The 20910-nt window shown below is 44.4% G+C and overlaps 1 protein-coding gene across 1 annotated transcript in view; it reads right to left on the bottom strand.

The window, feature by feature from the left end:
* Positions 1 to 20910, bottom strand: part of otogl (otogelin-like) — a 238726-nt gene that overhangs the window by 82808 nt on the left and 135008 nt on the right. Inside the window, exon 31 of the mRNA XM_070901511.1 lies at positions 8213 to 8330. Within this exon, the coding sequence (XP_070757612.1) occupies positions 8213 to 8330 (118 nt within the window). The remainder of the gene's footprint in view (positions 1 to 8212; positions 8331 to 20910) is intronic.

Raw genomic sequence — 20910 nt, 5'->3', positions numbered from 1 at the left:
CAGCTTCAGTGTGGATGTCATGCAGCGGGGTCATCAGTCAGGTAGCGAGGTCATATCCTTTGTTACCAAGCATCCAGCATTGACCTTGTGGCTGATTGTTAAACAAGTCAGAAACAGTGCTCTCACGCAGGATGTGAGCATCATGGATGCTGTCCGGAAATTTAGCATTCACTGCCATTATAATTTGCTGATGGTCAGCAATGAGTTGGACATTAAGGGAGTGGAATCCCTTGTGGTTCCTGAAAACCTCTGCATCCTGAAAAGGTGCCCGCAGCACGATGTGCATACAATCTATTGCTCCCTGCACCTTGGGGAAGTTTGCAATTCTGGAGAATCCTCGAGCCCTCTCACTCTGTGCCTCCCTGGTCATAGGGAAGCTGATCAAGTCCCTCCTGCGTGCGTACAGGGCTTCAGTGACCTGTCTAATGCAGCGATGTGTGGCATGCTGAGACAGACCACAAATGTCGCCAGCTGAGGCCTGAAAAGAATCCGATGCATAGAACTACAGTGCCATGGTGACTTTGACCTCGACGGACAGTGCAGTGCTGATGGTGCTGGCAGGCTGCAGATCTCCCCTGAGGCATACCTCAGTGATAACCTCTTTGTGGAAGCACAGTCTCCGAAGGCAGGTGGTGTCGGGCAAGTTGAGGTAAGACCACTTGTCCCTATACTTGCGGGGGGTGTAATGTCTGGTCCTCCTCATCAGTCTGGCACATCTTACATTGGGCACGTAATGCTGTGGAGCGTACCTTCGCCCATCTCGAGTCTGCAGCATGTAATTGGTCATCAAGAGAGAGTGAGAAAGGACAGTCCCCAAAGCAATAGCTCTCTGATTTGGTCACAATGAATGTCCCGACGAAAACACCAATTAAATTCCAATCGGTCATAGTATGGTCAAGATGTTTGTAGAGATGTTCACATCAACTCCAACGACCTCCAGAGTACATCCAAACTCCCCCGAGGTTGAAGCACAGAAGCCTTTTAAAGGATGTGACATATGATGTAGAACATGGCGTCCATAACGCTGTGATTAGTTTCGGTTAGTTCGACTTTTTCCAGGCGTTTTTTTGGGTGAGCGATATTGTGAGCGATATGTGTGCGAAGTGGTGAAAGTGACGCTGGACGATCTCATGGCCGCTAGTTTTGGCAAATATGATCTTTACGATAAAAAAAAGTGGGCGGGCAGTATTATTGAATCTCGATGTTAATTCCGTGCGGAAAGTAACGCTGGGCGATATTATGACCGTTGATTTCTGATGATTCCACCCCAAAAAAGTGGGCAGACGGTATTATTTTTTCCCAGCCTTACACACATGGGGAAAATAACGTGATAAGTTTCTGAAAAGTGCCCGTCAGTTTCCATTTTGCGGCTAAATGGGCGATATATAGATGTTATACGTCATTTCAGCGGTAAAAGAGACATTGGGCCCAAGTTTCGACAAGAAAAAAAACGGGCGCCTCTCTGAGCTGGGCGCCCGTTTCTTGCGCCTAAAACGGCGCCTAAAAAAAAATCGCGATTCCTTGTCTGCCTGGGGGGCGGAGCATACACTTGCGCCGGTTTTGTAAGTGGGAGGGGGCGGGTACTATTTAAATTAGTTTTTTTCCTGCCGGCAACGCTGCGCGTGCGCATTGCAGCGTTCGTGCATGCTCAGTGTGAAAAAAACATTGGCACTCGGCCATTTTTGTAGTTCTTTGTAGCCGTTTAATTTTTTTTAATTTTTTAATAAAAGTACATTGCCATCAGCACAGAGGCTTCTTGCAGCAGTGAGAAGGGTGCAGGAAGCCTCAGAAAGTTGAGGCAGCCGTTTTCCGACGACCTCCGCCTTTTGCCGTCGGGAAATGGCTCCTCAATTTCTGAAGCTTCCCGCCGCCTTCTCTCTTTCCCGCCAGTGGTCTGGAACGGCTCCATTCCCTCCCCCCCCCCCCCCCCCCCCGCGTTCGGTCGGCTCCCTCCCTCCCGCATTCGGTCGGCTCCCCCCCCCCCCCCCGGCATTCGATCGGCTCCCTCCCTCCCTCCCCCCCGCGTTCGGTCGGCTCCCTCCCCCCCGCGTTCGGTCGGCTCCCTCCCCCCCGCGTTCGGTCGGCTCCCTCCCTCCCGCGTTCGGTCGGCTCCCTCCCCCCCGCGTTCGGTCGGCTCCCTCCCCCCCCCCCCCCCCCCCCGGCGTTCGGTCGGCTCCCCCCCCCGCCCCCCCCCGGCGTTCGGTCGGCTCCCTCCCTCCCGCGTTCGGTCGGCTCCCTCCCTGGCTCCCTCCCTCCCGCCCGCGTTCGGTCGGCTCCCTTCCCTCCCCCCCCCCCCCGCGTTCGTCGGCTCCCTTCCCTCCCCCCCCCACCCCCGCGTTCGTCGGCTCCCTTCCCTCCCCCCCCCCCCACCCCCACATTCGTCAGCTCCCTCCTCCCTCCTCCCCCCCCCCCCCCCAACCCCCGCGTTCGGTCGGCTCCCTCCTCCCTCCTTCCCCCACCCCCGCGTTCGGACGGCTCCCTCCCCCAACCCCCGCGTTCGGTCGGCTCCCTCCTCCCTCCTTCCCCCACCCCCGCGTTCGGACGGCTCCCTCCCCCACCCCCGCGTTCGGTCGGCTCCCTTCTCCCCCCCCGCCCGCGTTCGGTCGGCTCCCTCGTTTTGTGAAGCTTGCTGCACCATTCTTCCTGGCTGAAGCACTTTCACACAGGTAGGAAGATGGTTTATTTAATCTTTTCCTTGCTTATGTTTATTCAGGTTGGATTTATTTGTATAATATTTGTACAAGTATAATTAAGGATTGATTGTAGAATTTAATGAGTTCCCTTCCCCCCCCCCCCCCACCTCATTCTGGACGCCTGATTTGTAACCTGCGCCTGATTTTTTTAATGTGTAGAACAGGTTTTTTCAGTTCTACAAAAATCTTCACTTGCTCCATTCTACTTTAGTTTGGAGTACGTTTTCACTGTGGAAACTTTCAAATCAGGCGTCAGTGGCCGGACACGCCCCCTTTTGAAGAAAAAATTCTGTTCCAAAGTAGAACTGTTCTACCTGACTAGAACTGCAGAAAAAAAAATGTGGAGAATTGCGAATTCTAAGATAGTCCGTTCTCCACCAGTTGCTCCTAAAAATCAGGCGCAAATCATGTGGAAACTTGGGCCCATTAAGTGGGCGTTAAGCATGCAAAAAAAAGTGGAAAATCTAGCCCTATGTGCACCGCTCCAAAATAAAAGTTTATTCCTGCGAAACTTGCAACTTTTTTTTGGCTTAGTCGGCCACTAAAAAAAAAAAATCGGACATACCTCTACAACTGCGCCAAAAATCGACAATGTGGAAAATTGGCCCCTGGAATTTGAATATGCACTCCTACAGTTTCCCAAACTCTCTGCCAGGAACACCAATGATTGAAATTTACAGATGTGCACCTTCAAACTTTAAGGCAAGGATGTTTGGTCAAACACCAGCCCTGGAGATACAATGCACCTTTAATTAGCTCCTTAAAACACTTTTCTAATACAAAAATATTTCTGCTTTAGCAAAATGATATAAAATAAGAACATTATTTAACAGAGTACTGCATAATAGACTTGTTCGCAAATTTAAAGCCCTTGGGATTAAAGGGACGGTGGCAGCGTGGTTACAAAATTGGCGATGAGACAGAAAGAAGAGTAGTGGTGAACGGTTGTTTTTCAGACTGAGGGAAGTATACAGTGGTGTTCCCCAGGGCTCGATAGTAGGACCACTGCTCTTTTTTATATATATTAACGGACCGGATTTAGGTATACAGGGCATCATTTCCAAATTTGCAGATGATACGATATTTGAAAACTTAGTAAACAACGAGGAAGATAATAACATACTTCAGGAGGACATAGACAGACACAGAGAAATGGGCAAACACATGGCAGCATGAAATTTAATGCAGTGCAATGTGAAGTAATACATTTTGATAGGAAGAATGAGGAGAGACAATATAAACTAAATGGTGCAATTTTAAAGGGGGTGCAGGAACAGAGAGACCTGGGGGTGTACGTACACAAAGCTTTGAAGGTGGCAGACCAAGTTGAGAAGGCCATTAAAAAGCACATGGGATCCTTGACTTTATTAATAGAGGCATAGAGGACAAAAACATGAAAGTTATGCTAAACCTTTATAAAACACAGTATAGGCCCCAGCTGCAGTATTCTGTTCAATTCTGGGCACCACACTTTATTAATGCTGTTAAGGTTTTAATGAAGTTGCAGAAGAGATTCACTAGAATAGTACCAGGGATGAGCGACTTCAGTTATATGGAGAGACTGGAGAAGCTGGAGTTGTTCTCTTTAGAACAGAGACGGTTAGCAAGAGAGTTTATAGAGGTGTTCAAAATCATGAATGGTTTTGACAGAGTAAATAAGGAGAAACTGTTTCCAGTGGAGGAAGGGTCAGTAACCAGAGGACACAGATTTAAGGTGATAGGCAAAAGAACTAGAGGAGACATGAGGATTCTTTGTTACGTAGTGAATTGTTGTAATCTGGCATGCGCTGCCTGAAAGGGCGGTGGAAGCAGATTCAATAGTAACTTGCAAAAGTGAAATGGATAAATACTTGAAGGAAAAAAAAATGACAGGGCTATGGGGACAGAGACAGGGAGTGGGACTAATTAGATAGTTTTTTCAACGAGCCGGCACAGACTCAAATATAAGCGTTGTCCTGCATAAATACTAACTGAATGGAGAGATTCAAACAGGGTGTTGCAGGAATACAGATTGAGGAGTTCAAGGACTCGAGGAAAGGGAGGTTGGAGATGAGGTGATAGTTTTCAAGATTAGAAGGGTAGAGGGCAGGATTTTTGAGGACTGGGAATGATTAGAGTGGTTTTGTGAGGAAGCTAGACAGTTCCTGAGGAGAGGGAATTATTTGCAATCTCAGCCAGCATGGGGTGCATGGTTGCGTGGTCAGCAGATTTTGTCGGTATGGGGGTCAAGGGAGCAGGAGGTGGGTTTCATGGACAAAATGAGCTCAGGGGAGGGCATGGGGGAGATGGCAAAAAGCAACAGCAGGTAGGAATTCCAGAGTAGTACTGGAAAGGTGAGGGGAGGAGGGCAGAGAGCCAAGGGGAAAGAGAAGAGAAGAGAAGAAAATACAAAAGAAGAGAAGTCAGAACAGCAGAGCAGAATGGTGAGAAGGTGGGAGATGAGGAACATACTATGGGAACTGACTGAAGGGGCAGGAGAGTGGCAGAATGAACGGAGAGAGAGAGAGCGGAAAGTGCTAGAATGAACTGGTGAGTTGGAGTCAGAACTGGGGGAGGGATTTACAGGCACAAACTGTCTGAATGGGGGGAGAAGTTGGATGGGGCAAATATTTCTGAACTGGGGAAAAGGGTTACATCAAGATAGTGTCTGAATAGGGGGATGGGGTGGAGAGGATGAGGTAGTTTTTGTTGGTCTTGATGGCCTGCATCCGAGAGGTGGCTACAGAGATAGTGGATGCATTGGTTATAATCTACCAAAATTCCCTGGATTCTGGAGCGGTCGCAGTGGACTGGAAAACTGCAAATGTAACACCTCTATTTAAGAAAGGAGGGAGACAGAAACCAGTTAGGGGGACCAGTTAGCCTAACATCCGTCACTGGGAAAATGCTGGAGTCCATCATTAAGAAAGTAGTAGCAGGACTTATAGAAAATCATAATGCAGTCAAGCAGAGTTAGCATGGTTTTGTGAAAGGGAAATCATGTTTGACAAATTTGCTGGAGCTCTTTGAGGATGTAACTAGCAGGGTGGAAAAGGGGGAACCAGTGGATGTGGTGTATTTAGATTTCCAGAATGCATTCGATAAGCTGCCACATAAAAGGTTACTGCACAAGGCAAGAGCTCATGGGGTTGGGGTAGTATATTAGTGTGGATAAAGGATTGACTAACTAACAGAAAACAGAGAGTCGGGATAAATGGGTAATGTTTAGGTTGGCAAACTGTAACTAGTGGGGTGCCACAGGGATCAATGCTGTGGCCTCAACTATTTACAATCTATATTCATGACTTGATGAAGGGACTGAGTGTAATGTAGCCACATTTGCTGATGATAGGTGGGAAAGCAAATAGGGAGGAGGACGCAAATAATCTGCAAAGGGATATAGATAGGCTAAGTGAGTGGGCAAACATTTGGCAGATGGAGTATAATGTGGGAAAATGTGAGATTATCCACTTTGGTAGGAAAAATAAGAAAGCAAATTATTATTTAAATGGGGAGAGATTACAAAATGCATCAGTACAAAAGGATCTGGGGGGTCCTTGAACATGAAACATGAAAAGTTAGCATGCAAGTACAGCAAGTAATTAGGAAGGCAAATGGAAGCTTTATTGCAAGGGGGATGGAGTATAAATGTAGGAAAGTCCTGCTGCAACTGTACAGGGTGTTGGTAAGACCACACCTGGAGTACTGCGTACAGTTTTGGTCTCCTTATTTAAGGAGGGATATATCTGCATTGGAGGCTGTTCAGAGAAGGTTCACGGGGTTGATTCCTGAGATGAAGGGGTTGTCATATGAAGAAAGGTTGAGCAGGTTGGGCCGATACTCATTGGAGTTTAGAAGACTGAGAGGTGATCTTATTGAAACATATAAGATTCTGAGGGGGCTCGACAGGGTAGATGCAGAGAGGATGTTTCTCCTCATGGGGGAATCTAGAACTAGGGGGCATAGTTTCAGAATAAGGGGTCGCCCATTTAATACAGAAATGAGGAGGAATTTCTTCTCTCAGAGGGTCGTGAATCTTTGGAATTCTCTGCCGCAGAGAGCTGTGGAGGCTGGGTCATTGATTGTATTTAAGGTGGAAATAGATTTTTGAACGATAAGGGAGTCAAGGGTTATGGGGAGCAGGCGGGGAAGTGGAGTTGAGGCCAGGATCAAGTCAGCCATGATCATATTGAATAGCGGAGCAGGCTCAAGGGGCCAAATGGCTTACTCCTACTCCTATTTCTTATGTTATGTTGTTGAAAATGATGGTCTGTTAAAAACCAAACTGTCACTTATTTTTAGATTTAAAAATTGCGAGGTAAAAAAATGTTTAAAGTTAACAGGACTGTGCCACTTTTAATGATATTTTTTAAGCAGCATCCCCTCTGACCCACTGACACAAGGGAGCATTTAGAAGGTAAACAGTTCTATATATGTTCCCTACAGCCCTGACAATGTTCAATAAGGCCCTATATGTTATAAGACTTTTTTTTTAAACAAAAATTAACGTCTCCAGAATCTCCTGGAAAATAGGTCTTGTGCATTCAACTTTTGTACTTTTCACTCCCCATTATGACTGAAATAATGTTGGTATACCTATAGCTTAAGTTACAAGCCTGTGTCCCACTGCACTCTCAGTGTACTTACTTCTTTTCACACATGGTAGGCTTATATTCAAGGGAATTTTGGGATTGTCAGCTTTTTTGAAGCCGTAGGTCAGCTTTTGTTAGTTTTCCAGGTTGTCATGTATATACCGATGTAAACACTGGTTCAGCCCCAGATGGTACAGATTTTAGGAAGGACATGAAGGCTTTGTAGAGGGTACAGAAGAGATTAACTTGAATGGTTCCAGGGATGAGGAATCACGTGGATAGACTGGAGAATCTGGGGTTTTTCTCCTTAAAGCACAGAAGACTAAGAGGAGATTTGATAGCGGTGTTTAAAACCATCAAGGGTTTAGATAGAGTAACTAAAGATAAACTGTTTCCACTGGCATAAGGGTCGGTAATCAAAAGGCACAGATTTAAGGTGATTGGCAAAAGAAACAGAGGCGACATGAGGAAAAATTCTCTTATACGAGTGGTTAGGATTTGTAATGCACAACCTGAGCGGGTGGTAGATACACATTCAACATTCAATGGGGAATTGGATAAATATTTGAAGGAGAAAACATTGCGGGGAAATGGGGAAGGAACAGGGGAGTGGGTCTAACTGGACTGTTCTTCGAAAAAGCGGGCGCAGATTCGATGGGCCGAATAGCCTCCTTCTATGTTGTACTATTAATATGATGCTATGATATACCGGTGTCCAAAGCACATTATCTTCATGAATAATAATTATACATCATTTCCAATATGCCAGTAAGTAACAAGATATTGGTTAACCTTTCAAAATGACTCTGTTACAGAATTATTAAAAGTAAACATCCAGTGACAATGAAACAATGGGCAAATGTTTTATATTACATTCAATTATGCAAATACAAATCAAAATTATGAACTCCTGTGCTTTCCACATTAATAAAATCCACAGCAACTTACGGTGATAGAAACTTGCAGGCCATCGCATGAGGGTCACTGCACGTTTTGATGCAAGGGCTAGTGCAGGCCTCATACCTAAATTCACACATTGTTCTGTATGGTATAACCATGCTGCTTTCTGAAAGAAAATGGTAAAATGCCTTGCATTAATTGTGGCCTTATTTAATGCTTAAAAAACCCAAGAAACACCAAAATGGCTTTCTAATTGATATAAAAGTAAATCACATTGCTGCGCACAGAGATATTGTACTTTCCTATAATGTTGTTTTATTAGCTGCCATTTCAAAACACAGTCATTGTAAACAGTGGCCCAGAATTTCCCAGGAACCCGGAGATCTGCCAAAAGCCGGGAAAGCAGAGGTGCGGGAAGGATATCAGGCAGTACACAGAAATACCAGCTCTGTGCCAGAGGAGCACCAAACAGGCTTTCCAGTTGGAAGGTGGTAGTTCCAACCTCCCTGATAAATAGCCTGATGTTTAAGAGGAGATGGCCCCAGCACAAATATGTCACTAGATTTCTCACAACTCCAGTCTCCTAAGCACCCTGAACACCAGAAAGATACCGATGGTGGAGCACATGAAGTCCACAGAGGTCAGCCCCGAGTCTTGTCCTCAACACTTCAGAAGATGCAAGTCAGCAGAAATTGAATAGGCCCTGTTATAGGGCCCAAATTTCCCCAACCCCTTTTTCCGGCGCACTAACTCGAGATGAGCCGACTTTGTGCGCTCAAAACGGCGGCAAAAAATCTCACTCGTGTTTCTGGCCGCTCTGCTGTGTGTCCCGGGTCCTGACGCGGCGTATATAGTGCAGTGGGGGGTGGAGCTACAGCCCTGCGCCGAAAACAGTGCCGGCAGCTGTCCGCATGTGGGGTGGAGTCTGCGCGCATGCGGAGTAGCTCCTCGCCCTCCCAGCGCGTCCTACAGGCTGTGAGCCTGACCCGATGCTCGCCGCCCCCTATCCCTGGCCGAAGGGATGACTCGATGTTCTCCGCCCCTATCCCTGGCCGAATGCTCTCCCGCACCGGCTCGCGAGCTATTGAACAGATGGAAACCTGCTGTGCGAACTTGTTTCTGGCAAGAATATGGGGAAGCTGTTCCTGCTTTACACATCTTTTGGGACTATTTCAGCACACAGCCTTTGGAGCCAATTGGAGAATGGAAATATCGCTTGGCTTAATTTGTTTTAGGGAGATCCCTGTACAGGTAAAAAAATGATTGTGGAGACCTGTAAAAACATGCAAAGTAATGAGTGACATGAAAAAAGCCCTGTACATGTAAGTAGTTGCTTGTGTTGTTTAAACTACTGCGATTGTGTGTTTGCAGAGTTCCTTTATTTTCTTTTCATCTTTCCTTAAAACTTTGTAAGTCTTGGTGCTCTTTAGCTGCAGGTCGTCTCCACTTCCTTCTATTTTTTATTTGTTATTGAATGCTTTTTGTGCTTTGTTTGATGCTTTTTAAGTCTTGCTGCTTTAGAATGTACAAATATGCTGGCCTAAGTTAGTTTGGAGCAACTATTAGCTGTCCAAACTGGCTAAAGTGGCCAAAATGGCTGGTAACGCCCCCTTTTGAAAAAAAAAACAAAACTAAAAAAAAATCCTAACTAACTCACTTACACTGGCGCAAATTAAATGTGCAGAATGGGGACTTTTAAGATGCTCCAGAAAAATTAAGTTGCTCCAAAAAAAAACGGAGCAACTCCTGGGCAAATTTGGGCCCAAATAAGTGGGCCGACAATTACAGTTTTGTGAATTTGGAACCAGTAAATCAGTTTCTGTCCCTCATGGCTTTCAGGCACCACATCTTGTGCTCCCTCCCCAGCAGACAGCCAAGATGTTCCCATTCTGGTGTGAGTACCCAACAAATTAGATTTGAATTTGGTGACCCCGCTCTGATCCTGGATACTTCATTGGCAGGGGGGGGAAAATCGAAGAATTTCAGCCCCACGAGAATTTAACCGGCAGCTAAAGCCAAAGCATGCACCTGGCCTATCCCTGGCCTGGCACTCTCGGAACAGAGTTAAGGGAGTCTGGTGCATAATTTTCAAATATGTGTAAACATTGTGATTGATATTTTTTTGTATTTGATTGACACCAACTTTTTTTAAATTTGAGTGATACAACATTCAAAATCCAGGCTAACCCAAGTAATCCTTTTCCAGAAATATGCGACAATTTTGTCTGAACGAAGGAGAGTAGAGAGATCAGAAAGGCAGTTAACTAAGAAAATCTCAGAGGAGCCGACAGGCTGTTTGAAAGTCTCAGAACAGACAGATTTATATGCTTCAATATAAAATGAATACTGTGTGTATTTAAAAAGGTTAGATTATATCTTAGAATCAGGTTTATTTTATTGTGTTTGCTCAAGAAGTTATAAAAGATTGCCTGCTGTTATATAATGATTATATCACTTAGATCATTTGCTTGTTTGTAATTTGTGTAATAAATCACTTCATATTTTAAACATTAAAGCCAAAGTCTACTGTGATATCCTTCTGTTTTCAAAGACTGAAGTGAAATGATATGGAGGGATAATAGTCCAATACCTAATGGCAATTACCAAAGAGGATTTGCTGTTCCTTTCCTGGGCATATTATCAAAACCATTCCTAGATTTCAAGGCAAGCAGAGACACTCTTGAAGTTTTGGGGAATCGGGACTTACCCATGAGTGTGACCTGAAATGTGAGTCGAAATAATCTAGGATAAGGTTTTAAAAAATCCGAAAATGGAACAACATGCAACTCTTCAAAAAGGGGTGCATTTGTAATCAAAAATGGATCAATAAGTTCACTGAGTAATATAACTTGCATTTAATAAGCACCTTTCACATAACATGTTTTAAGGGGATTATTAAAGGAGGAGAGGGAAGCGGGGATGAGAAGGTATTTAGGGAGCCCATTGCGGAGTGTAGGGCTGAGGCAGCTGAAGGCATGGAGGCCAATAGTGGGACAAAAGAACGAGGCAATGCACAAGGGGCAAGAGTCAGAAGAAAGGAGAGTTTAGGGGTGTTGTAGGGCTGGAGAATGTTACAGAGATAAGGAGGGACAAGGCCATGAAAGGATTTAAACATAAGGATTAGTATTTCAAATCTCAAGGCGTTGGTGGCTGGGGGTCAAGTTAGGTCAGCTTGAGCAGGAGCGATGGGTGAATGAAACGTGGTGCAAGTTAGCAGAATTCTGTATGAAGTTTACAAAGCATGGATGATGGGAGGCCTGCCAACTGAGCATTGTAGTAATCAAGTCTGGAGGTAACAAAAGCTTGGATCAGCAACTGATGGGCTACAATAGGGGCAGAGGTGGACAATATTAGAGTTGGATGGAGGCAGCCTTTGTGGTGGAGACGATATGGGGTCAGGAGCTCAGCTCTGTGAAGAATAGGACACAAAGGTTACAAACAGCCCAAGACAATGGCTGCCAAGGAGCATGGAATTGGTGTCAAGGGTGGAGAGCTTCTTGTGGGGGCTGAAGGAAAGAGCAGCTCATCCCAGTCTGGATGTTGGACAAGCAGTCCTATTACACAGGGGCAACGTAGGGGTCAAGAGAGGCAATGGAGAATTAGAACTGGGTGTTGTCAACATACATGTAGAAGCTTGCTCCATGTCTGTGGATAATATTGCCATTGGGAAGTATGTAGATGAGGAAGGATAGGTCCTTTGGGGCTCTAGCGGCGGAGTGGGGGTGGGAACAGAAACCATTGCCTGAACTTTATTTACAATTGGATGGGCAAGAGTGGACCAAAATGAGGGCATGCCCACTGAGCAGGACAAAAGATATGTTAGACAAGGATAGTGTCATCGACCATGTCAAAGGTTACAGAGAGGGCGAGAACAGATAATGGTCACAGTCACGGAGACTATTGTTTATGTCTTAGAAAGGGTCGTTATGGTGCTGTGACAGGGGCGCACACCCGATTGGAGAGATTTAAACAGGAAGTTGCAGGAAAGATTAATACAGATTTGGAAGACAGCAACGCATTCCAGGACTTGAGAGGAATGCAAGATTGTAGTTTAGAAAGATATAGGGCCCAAGTTTCCACATGATAAAAAACGGGTTTCACGCCTAAAATGGCGCCGGAAAAAAAACTCGCGATTCTGGAGAGCCCTGCAGCTCCTTGTCTGTTTGGCGTGGCGCCCAGGGGGGCGGAGCCTACACTCGCGCCGATTTTGTAAGTGGGAGGGAGCGGGTACTATTTAAATTAGTTTTTTTCCTGCCGGCAACCGTGCGCGTTGGAGCGTTCGCGCACGCGCAGTGTGAAGGAAAACATTGGCACTCGGCCATTTTTGTAGTTCTTTGTAGCTGTTTAATTTTTGAACATTTTTTATAAAAGCACATTACCATCAGCACATCAGCACTGAGGCTTCCTGCAGCCTTCTCACTGTCTCCTTCCCGCCCGCCGTCTGGAACGTCTTCCTCCCCCCCCCCCCCCCCCCCCCGGCTGCGTTCGGGCGGGCGGGCCCGCACTCCCTCCCTCCCGCCGTCTGGAACGTCTTTCTCCCCCCCCCCCCCCCACACTGCGTTCGGGCGGGCGGGCCCGCACTCCCTCCCTCCCTCCCGCCGTCGGGAACGGCTTCCTCCTCCCCCCCTGCCGTCGGGAACGAACGAACGAACTTGTGAGGCTGGCTGAAGCACTTTCACACAGGTAGGAAGATGGTTTATTTAATCTTTTCTTTGCTTATAAATTTTTATTCAGGTTGAATTTATTTGTATAATATTTGTATAAGTATAAATAAGGATTTATTGTAGAATTTAATGACTTCCCTTCTCGTTCTGGATGCCTAATTTGTAACCTGCGCCTGATTTTTTAATGTGTAGAACAGGTTTTTTCAGTTCTACAAAAATCTTCACTTGCTCCATTCTAAGTTAGTTTGGAGTACGTTTTCACTGTGGAAACTTTGAAATCAGGCGTCAGTGGCCGGACACGCCCCCTTTTGAAGAAAAAATTCTGTTCCAAAGTAGAACTGTTCTACCTGACTAGAACTGCAGGAAAAAAATGTGGAGAATTGCGATTTCTAAGATAGTCCGTTCTCCACCAGTTGCTCCTAAAAATCAGGCGCAAATCATGTGGAAACTTGGGCCCATAGGGTTTGAGGGTGGGATTCTTCAGGATTGGGTGATTGCTGTGGTTTAGCAAGGGAGGGAGGTAGTATCTGAAGCGAGAGAGCCATTTGCAATGTCAGTTAGCATGGGGACTGAGAAGGTAAGTTGTGTGGTCTGCGGATATAGTGGAAATGGGGTCATAGGAGCAGAAGGTCAGTCTCATCGTCAAAATGAGCTCAGAGAGGGCATGGGGGGAATTGGGGAAAAAAGCTAGAGACAGGATTCAGGGCTGGAACAGGAGAAGCTTTTGTCTGCTTTAGCAGAGTGGACAAGGGGAAGGGGAAGCAGCAGAAGCTGTTGAATGGATGGTCGCGATCTTGGTGACATACGTCCATGAACTCCTCACACTTGTTGGAGGTGAGGGTGGAAGAGCAGAGAGAGTGGTTTAAGGATAAAATTGGTAGTGGAGAAAAGAAAAGAGTTATCTTTGCTCTCCAGGAATAGTGACTGGTTTTGGCATTGGGGAGTAGGCCCGATAGCACTTAATGCTATCCAGCCAGATATCTGATGATGATGGCTAAGCTAGTTGTGTGACAAATATGCTCCAGTCTACACCCTTTGGGCTTGAGGGAGCTAAGATTTGCAGAGGGAAAGGGCATCAAAAGAAGGTGAGGGAATGGTTGAATACATTGATGACTGCAGAAATATCAGTCAATGGAGAGCCAAAGGCAAGGCATTTGGGAGTTTGAAAGTCCTGCTGTAAGTGACTTGGAAGAAAGCTTTTTGCAGGAGCAGATGCAGAAGTAAATGCAGTTGGTGTGAGTGGTGAATAATACAAGTATTGGAGATGGCCTTGCCAGTGATCAAGACCATTGGAAGAGAAAGATCACAGAAGATAACATGGTTAACGAGTTGCTGCTGAATGTGGGTAATCCAGTTTGTCTGGAGGGAGGGATTTAGGGAGGACAGTCAAATCAGAGGAGGGCAAGGGGAGCTGAGGTGGAATTTGAAATCAGCAAGGATGAAGAACGCTCAGTGCAGAGGCTGAGAGAGGAAAGGAGGCGGGGGTAGAGAGATATTTCAGGGAGAAACTTGGGGCAGGGCTTGGGGAGGGCATTAGACAATGAGGATTTTGAAGAAAAGGTCAGAGGCGTGAAGGTGAGGTGCCTGAAGGAGACCAAGGTGCCAGAGGAGTACGGGGAGAGACCAAGGTGCGACTTGGTGATAAGAGCCTGACTGTTACTGCGGCAGTTTAAATGGTAGAAAATATAATCAGATGAGAAGATTTCGATGAAGGCAAGGTATCGCTATCCATGAGCCAAGTTTCGGTCAATGCCAAGATGTCAATACAATCATTCTAAATAAGGACCCTTGTAGGATAATCTGGAGGGAAATGTAGAGGGGCCTTTGGAGAATGCTAGGAGAGGCACAGAAGGTAGCTGTAAAGCTTATTCAGGGTGTATTCAAGCTTGGTACTACAGCAGAAGAGTAGGATGGCAGAGGAGTAGTGACAGGTTGGGGTAAAGAAAAGGGGACGATAGAAATATCAGCCTCAGGACTGGAGTGGGAGCCAAAATGCACATGCAAATGGACACAGAGAATTCAAGTTACATAGTCATGGCAGAGAATAGACAAGACATGCCATGCCTAGATAGTTCTAACTGAGAGCCTTGCTTTCCAAGGACAGCTGGTGTGGTCAAGAATGAGATGCCAGGTTTGAGCAATGTGTGAGGGTAAATAAATGTATAATCCAGACTAGAAAGGACATTGAAGCCATTGGGCTGGGTTTGCGGGGCCATTGCGCTCTGGGTCTCACCCCGGAGCGGCGAGAAATGGGGCGGCGAGGTCTTCTGCATCTGCTCCGGCTCGGGTTAAGAGCCGCACGGGGTGTGCAACGCCTCTCATTGCACCTGACCCATACGCCCCAAAACACGGCCCGCGATGACCGCTGGGTAAAACAGAGTGGTCCAGCCCTGCTGGCAATGGTGAGTAGGTACAGTGCAGAAAAGGCAAGTTCCAGTGTTTATTCTTTTATTTTTTTTTAGCAATTTGTGTTGTGGTGGCAATGTTTTTGGAATGTTTATAAGCAAATTATATTTCTTTTTAATTTCAAAGGATTATATTATGGTAAATTGTCTAGCTCTGCCCCTCACCCTCACAATCCGGTTTGTTTTAATCCATGCCAACTAGTTTCCTATTCCAATCTTCTCAAAGTAATGGCAACCTTATTGGTATCTGGTTTGAGGTAGATCCTCCAAAATGATTCAGACTTGACCTCAGATGTTGATCAAGAAGGAGTTTCACCAGTTGGGCTTGATTTAACCATCTCCTTCTATCCCCACTCAATGAATCAGAATGTATTAATGCATCTGACCTTTTAAAGTCTGGTTGGGTTCTAGGACCTGATAACATCCTGAACTCATTCTGCACCTTAGTCCTGAATCAAAAAGATGCCTCTTAGCTAACAGTGTGGTGAGCTGGGCTCCTGTACAACATCTCAAAGGTCACTCCTGACACAACGTTTTTTTCTTCCTTTACTACTCTTTTAACCAACTGTACTTTTAGGGTTTTAGAAGATGATGATCATGTTAGTCATCTTTGCCTATCATCATCATCATAGGCAGTCCCTCGGAATCGAGGAAGACTTGCTTCCACTCCTGAAGTGAGTTCTTTGGTGGCTGAACAGTCCAATACGAGAGCCACAGACTTTGTCACGGGTGGAACAGATAGTCGTTGAGGGAAGGGTTGGGTGGGACTGGTTTGCCACACGCTCCTTCCGCTGTCTGCGCTTGACCTCTTCACGCTCTCGGTGTTGAGATTCGAAGAGCTCAACGCCCTCCCGGATGCACTTTCTCCACCTAAAGCGGTCTTCGGCCAGGGACTCCCAGGTGTCAGTGGTGATGTCGCACTTTACCAGGGAGGTTTTGAGGGTGTCCTTGTAACGTTTCCGCTGCCCACCTATGCAACCAATATCATAGGGCTCCATCCTTGCACTAGTGATTTTTAACCTTTATATACCTGCCATTCCTACTATCATGTCAGGAGAATTTATTGATATGAACAATATGACCACAGCTTTTGAGATCCCACACTTTCCGTGCAACGGTTGGTTTATTGGGAAATTGCAGGTGCATTGTCCATAATATCCCACCTATTAATGTCAATGGACAGGACATTGAGGGAAAATGCATGTGATTTTCCATTAAGTAAACAGCTGTCAGTTGTACAGAGCCTCAAAGTTTCACAATACACATTCTGCTCATCAGCCTAACACTTTTGAACAGCTGAATAAAATACTAACAGCAGACATCCGAATAGTCAAACAGTATTTGACAAATTGCCCTTTAAAACCTAATTCATCAGATACAACTGCTTCCCACCTTGATAACAAGATGGTTGATTATCAGACCTGTGAATTGTTCTGTGTCAGTCAGATTCAGCATATGAAAGCAGCAAATTATCTTGAATAAAGCTAGAAATCACCATTATTGGAGTCTATCTACAAAGATTGCATTAAATGTCTCTATTACTGAAATAGCTATCACTGCCTAGGATGCCAAAACTCCTACTCCATATCACTTTTCCCTTGCTTGTATATGCAGTTGCAAAATATTGCTGACCTATATGTGATATGAATGCACAATTAAACCACTAACTTAGTGTTATCTCTGGTTACATATGCCCCTGATGTTTTGGAAGTTCCAACTTGATGCAACATCACCTCTACATAGAAGAGCTTTAGAAGAAGCAAGATGCCCTAGACTAAAATGCAAATGACCTTTCATCCAACATGCCCATAATCTTACTGTTGGTATAATATGTCTGCTCCATGATAAAGCTACATTGTAAACTCTGAACAAGTTGTGCGTATTCTTTGCAAATAGGCCATATGAACTCTGCTCTTCCCAGATCACAGATGTCCAGGATTCAGATTAAAGTGGCAGCTATGACCAAACCTTTGCTGCTTCTCTCCTGTCAGCTTAATGCATCCATGACATTATTAGCTTGAGGTCTGACCCAAAGTTGGCCTCTGAACAGATGTTTTTGAACACAACAAATGAATGCCTTATATTCCCCCATCTGGTGGCACGAAAGAACTAATACAAATAAAGTTAGATCTTAGATTGTTAGAGAGTATATATATGGGCCTTTATGAACTTCTCTTTCCTTTGATATGTAGGTAAAGATAGCTCAGTTAGGTGGCACATCGGAACACAGAGGCCACGATATTTTGAAGAGGATACGCCTCTGACCTGGACCAATTTTCTGGGTCCAAGGTCATTTACGCTTTTTTGGTACATTTCCCAGTTTCTGCTTGGGGCTGTGCCGTGAGGGAGAGTGGAGAATGCTTGTGATAGGCCTCTGAAGCCTGCCATAGTATAATGTGCCTGATGGCCACTGCGCTGCCGAAAAGTAACAAAAATTCTGAATTTAAATTTTAATAAATATGCCTAAGTTTGTGAAGTCAATCACTCTGCAATTGATGGCCGCGCCTTCAGCTGCCAAGGCCCTAAGCTCTGGAATTCCCTCTCTAAACCTCCGTCTCTCTTTCCTCAATTAATACGCTCCTTAAAACCTACCTCTTTGACCAACTGCCCTAATATCTCCTTACGTGCCTCTGTATCAAACTTTGTTTTATAATACTCCTGTGAAGCGCCGTGGGATGTTTTACTACGTTAAAGGTGCTATATAAACAGAAGTTGCTGTTGTTGATTGCATGGCCTTTTTAGCCCTTTAAAATTTTAATGTTCTTCCACTGCACATACCAACACTGGACACCGGGGATAAATAGCTGTCTCCTGTGCTCATTAAGAAGAAATAATTTATTTAGCATTTATATAACGTGACAGCCAATTTGTACACAAGCACAAGGTCCCACGAACAGCAAATCCTTATTCTGTTTTTTTGATGTTGAATGAGGGATATGTATCGGCCAAGAGAAGGAGAAAATTCCCCTGCTCTTTGAACAATGCCACAGGATCTTTCACATCACCTCGGCAAGCAAATCAAGCCTCATTTTAACATCTCCTCCAAAATACGTACCTCTAACAATGGAGCACTGCTTCAGTTCTGCGATGAAGTGTTAGCCTGAATTAAGTGCTCAAGCCTGGAGTGGGGCTTGAACCTACAACTGTTAGTGTGCTCCATGACCTTGACGTGTGATGTTCCTTCAAGGGTTTTCACAATTTAGAATGACGTAACTGCCAAGCATTTCTCAATAAGCCTGCAGCAGTTACTGAGAACTTCTACATCCAGTATATATTATGAAAAGTAAATTATTGATTATTAAAGAGCTCACGTTGTTTTTTTAAAATTTAGCATCAATACCAAGGATAAATTTCAACTAAGCATTGCTGGAATATTTCACGCAAGAGTGACAAATCTTGGGTTTCTCAAAAGTTGATTTCTTGATCTCAGTCCAAGGGAGGAGTCATGCAAAGAACAGGTACTTCCTCATAGCGAGGAAGAGAAAATTTAAAGATGAGTTAATGCAGGCTGGTGTAGTCTGCTTTCTAGTGTCCTATTACATGCAGCCTTGCGAGAAGTCTGCCCAGCCTCCTAGCTGTGGAGCATTGCATGTTGGTATAAAAGAGGACATGTACAGAGAAGACAAAATAACTCAATTTTAAAATGCCATTGAATATGTTATTGGGTCCAGAAAGTATGTTGAACTTCTGGGTCCCACAAGATATTTCACTGTATTTATTTTGGCACTGTTTATTGGAGCCTATCCTCAATGTGCAGTTGGCAGAGAATAGATGCAAAGTGCAGTTGGCAGATCTCTGTTATTTTGCAAACTTACATAATTTTGACGAGCATATGGGTATAGGGCTCTGCTGTCATTAATATTAATTTTCGATGTTAGGAGAGCCAGGATAGCCCTTTGCCCCAACACTAAAAAAATACTCAATACAAAACATTTTAAACACTTTTGAAATGCAGTTTCACAACACGCAGGTGTTATCCTGCAGTAGTGCAAGCTTAAACCAGTGCAACACTTGACTTTAGTGAATATTATATTGGAAGCTGATACCCAGGTTTAATTGCCATTTTGAGAATCGATGAGCAGCTAAAATTGGTTTTAGTCTTAATTTTTTTTTCATAATATTCCATCTTTTGAAATATTCTACAAAATCATCATTTTGAATAGAAAATGAGAATTGTATTTCTGCTTGTGGGGAAAATATATATTTTTTATTTTGCATTTGTATCTGTGTCTTTTTTTATATGTATGACTGCAAACTTCTAATCTCACTTTTCTTGTTTGATTTGGGAATATAGTACAGCCTAGGCTCTGGACTTCTCCACTGTGGTCAACAGATCTGTTCTACGTCTGGTTGGCATGCTGTGCATTACTGTGAACAGGACTGCTCCTATCAGTGCCTCAGCCCCCTCAAATATCATGGTGTCACCACACAGTGCTCCATCTGGTGATTTCTGTAAGAATTAGCAACATCAACACAAACAAGGAAATCTGAATTCACATGTTACAATCTTCGATACTGTGGACGAATATTGCTGCAATTATAAAAGGTTTACTGCCACACAAATGAAAAAGACACAAGAATCTAAATGCGTTTGTTCCTTCAGCTGTTCGTGTGCAGGAATTAAATCTGTCTGCAAATGACCTCAAAAACATTTTTTATTGCTAGTAATACTAAGACGAGCAAAAGGGCAAGAGCAGAGGTAACATGATACCATGGAAACTGCCATTAGGTTTTCTGTTGCCGCACAGTTGTTACAAGACACAGGAATTCATGTATAATCTATGAAACTAACAAGTGATTTGTATCGGCTAAAAGTTAAAGCTTCCTATCAATATATTATTTTAGCAATACAGTGCAAGCCAAAAATACACATGTATGAGTGCCCATTCAAAAGTATTCTTTCCTTCATCAACTAAAATTTTTAAAGCAGTTCAAAAATTCTGGAATGAAACCCAATTGAATTGCATAATATTGGCTAACTGAATAGTTATATGTTCTAATTCTAATCTGGCCTATTGAGTGAATGCATTTGACTGAAACATTCTTCTCGATTATTAGCGAAACACAACAATGTATATCAGAAACAAACGCCACTGCTCAAAAGATCCACAGCATAAGATTTCTCAGTAAACCAAACTAACAGAGTTATTTGATTTTATTACTTTAAAATATGAACTTTCAGAAACAGAGACACTGAAATATTTTCCTTATCCCACTATGTAGACAGCTGTGCCAGTTAGAAGATATGGTTACAGGCAACTTCCGTGAACAGCACAACCTTTTCCCCTTTAGAGTATTAACTGACTCTTTATATGCAGAGGGTCATGGGTAAAATTCAAGGGCTAAATCGATGCAGCAAAACGGCCTTGAAGAGATCATTGTTCTGACAGCTTTTGGTTGGCTCTGTTTGACTAGCTTTAGTTTCAGCACAATATCTCTGACTTGTAAGGCATCTCCTTTTACATTCCAGCACTTCAGGATTATTTCGTTGCTATTGTACCACAGAAAATACACATAGTCCGTGGTCCAATCAAAGCTCCACAGTAAGGAAGCACATTATATTTTATATGGCAATATCTAATTACCATATGTTGAAGCCAGTGCTTGCTTTACACCCTTTATTATACCTCATGTGGAACTAAATGCTCCCAGTGTAGGTTAGCCGAAGGAGAACATG

This window comes from Pristiophorus japonicus, chromosome 15, assembly GCF_044704955.1.
Source record: "Pristiophorus japonicus isolate sPriJap1 chromosome 15, sPriJap1.hap1, whole genome shotgun sequence".
Classification (NCBI taxonomy): Eukaryota; Metazoa; Chordata; class Chondrichthyes; family Pristiophoridae; genus Pristiophorus; species Pristiophorus japonicus.
This window is presented reverse-complemented; position numbering and strand designations above follow the sequence as displayed.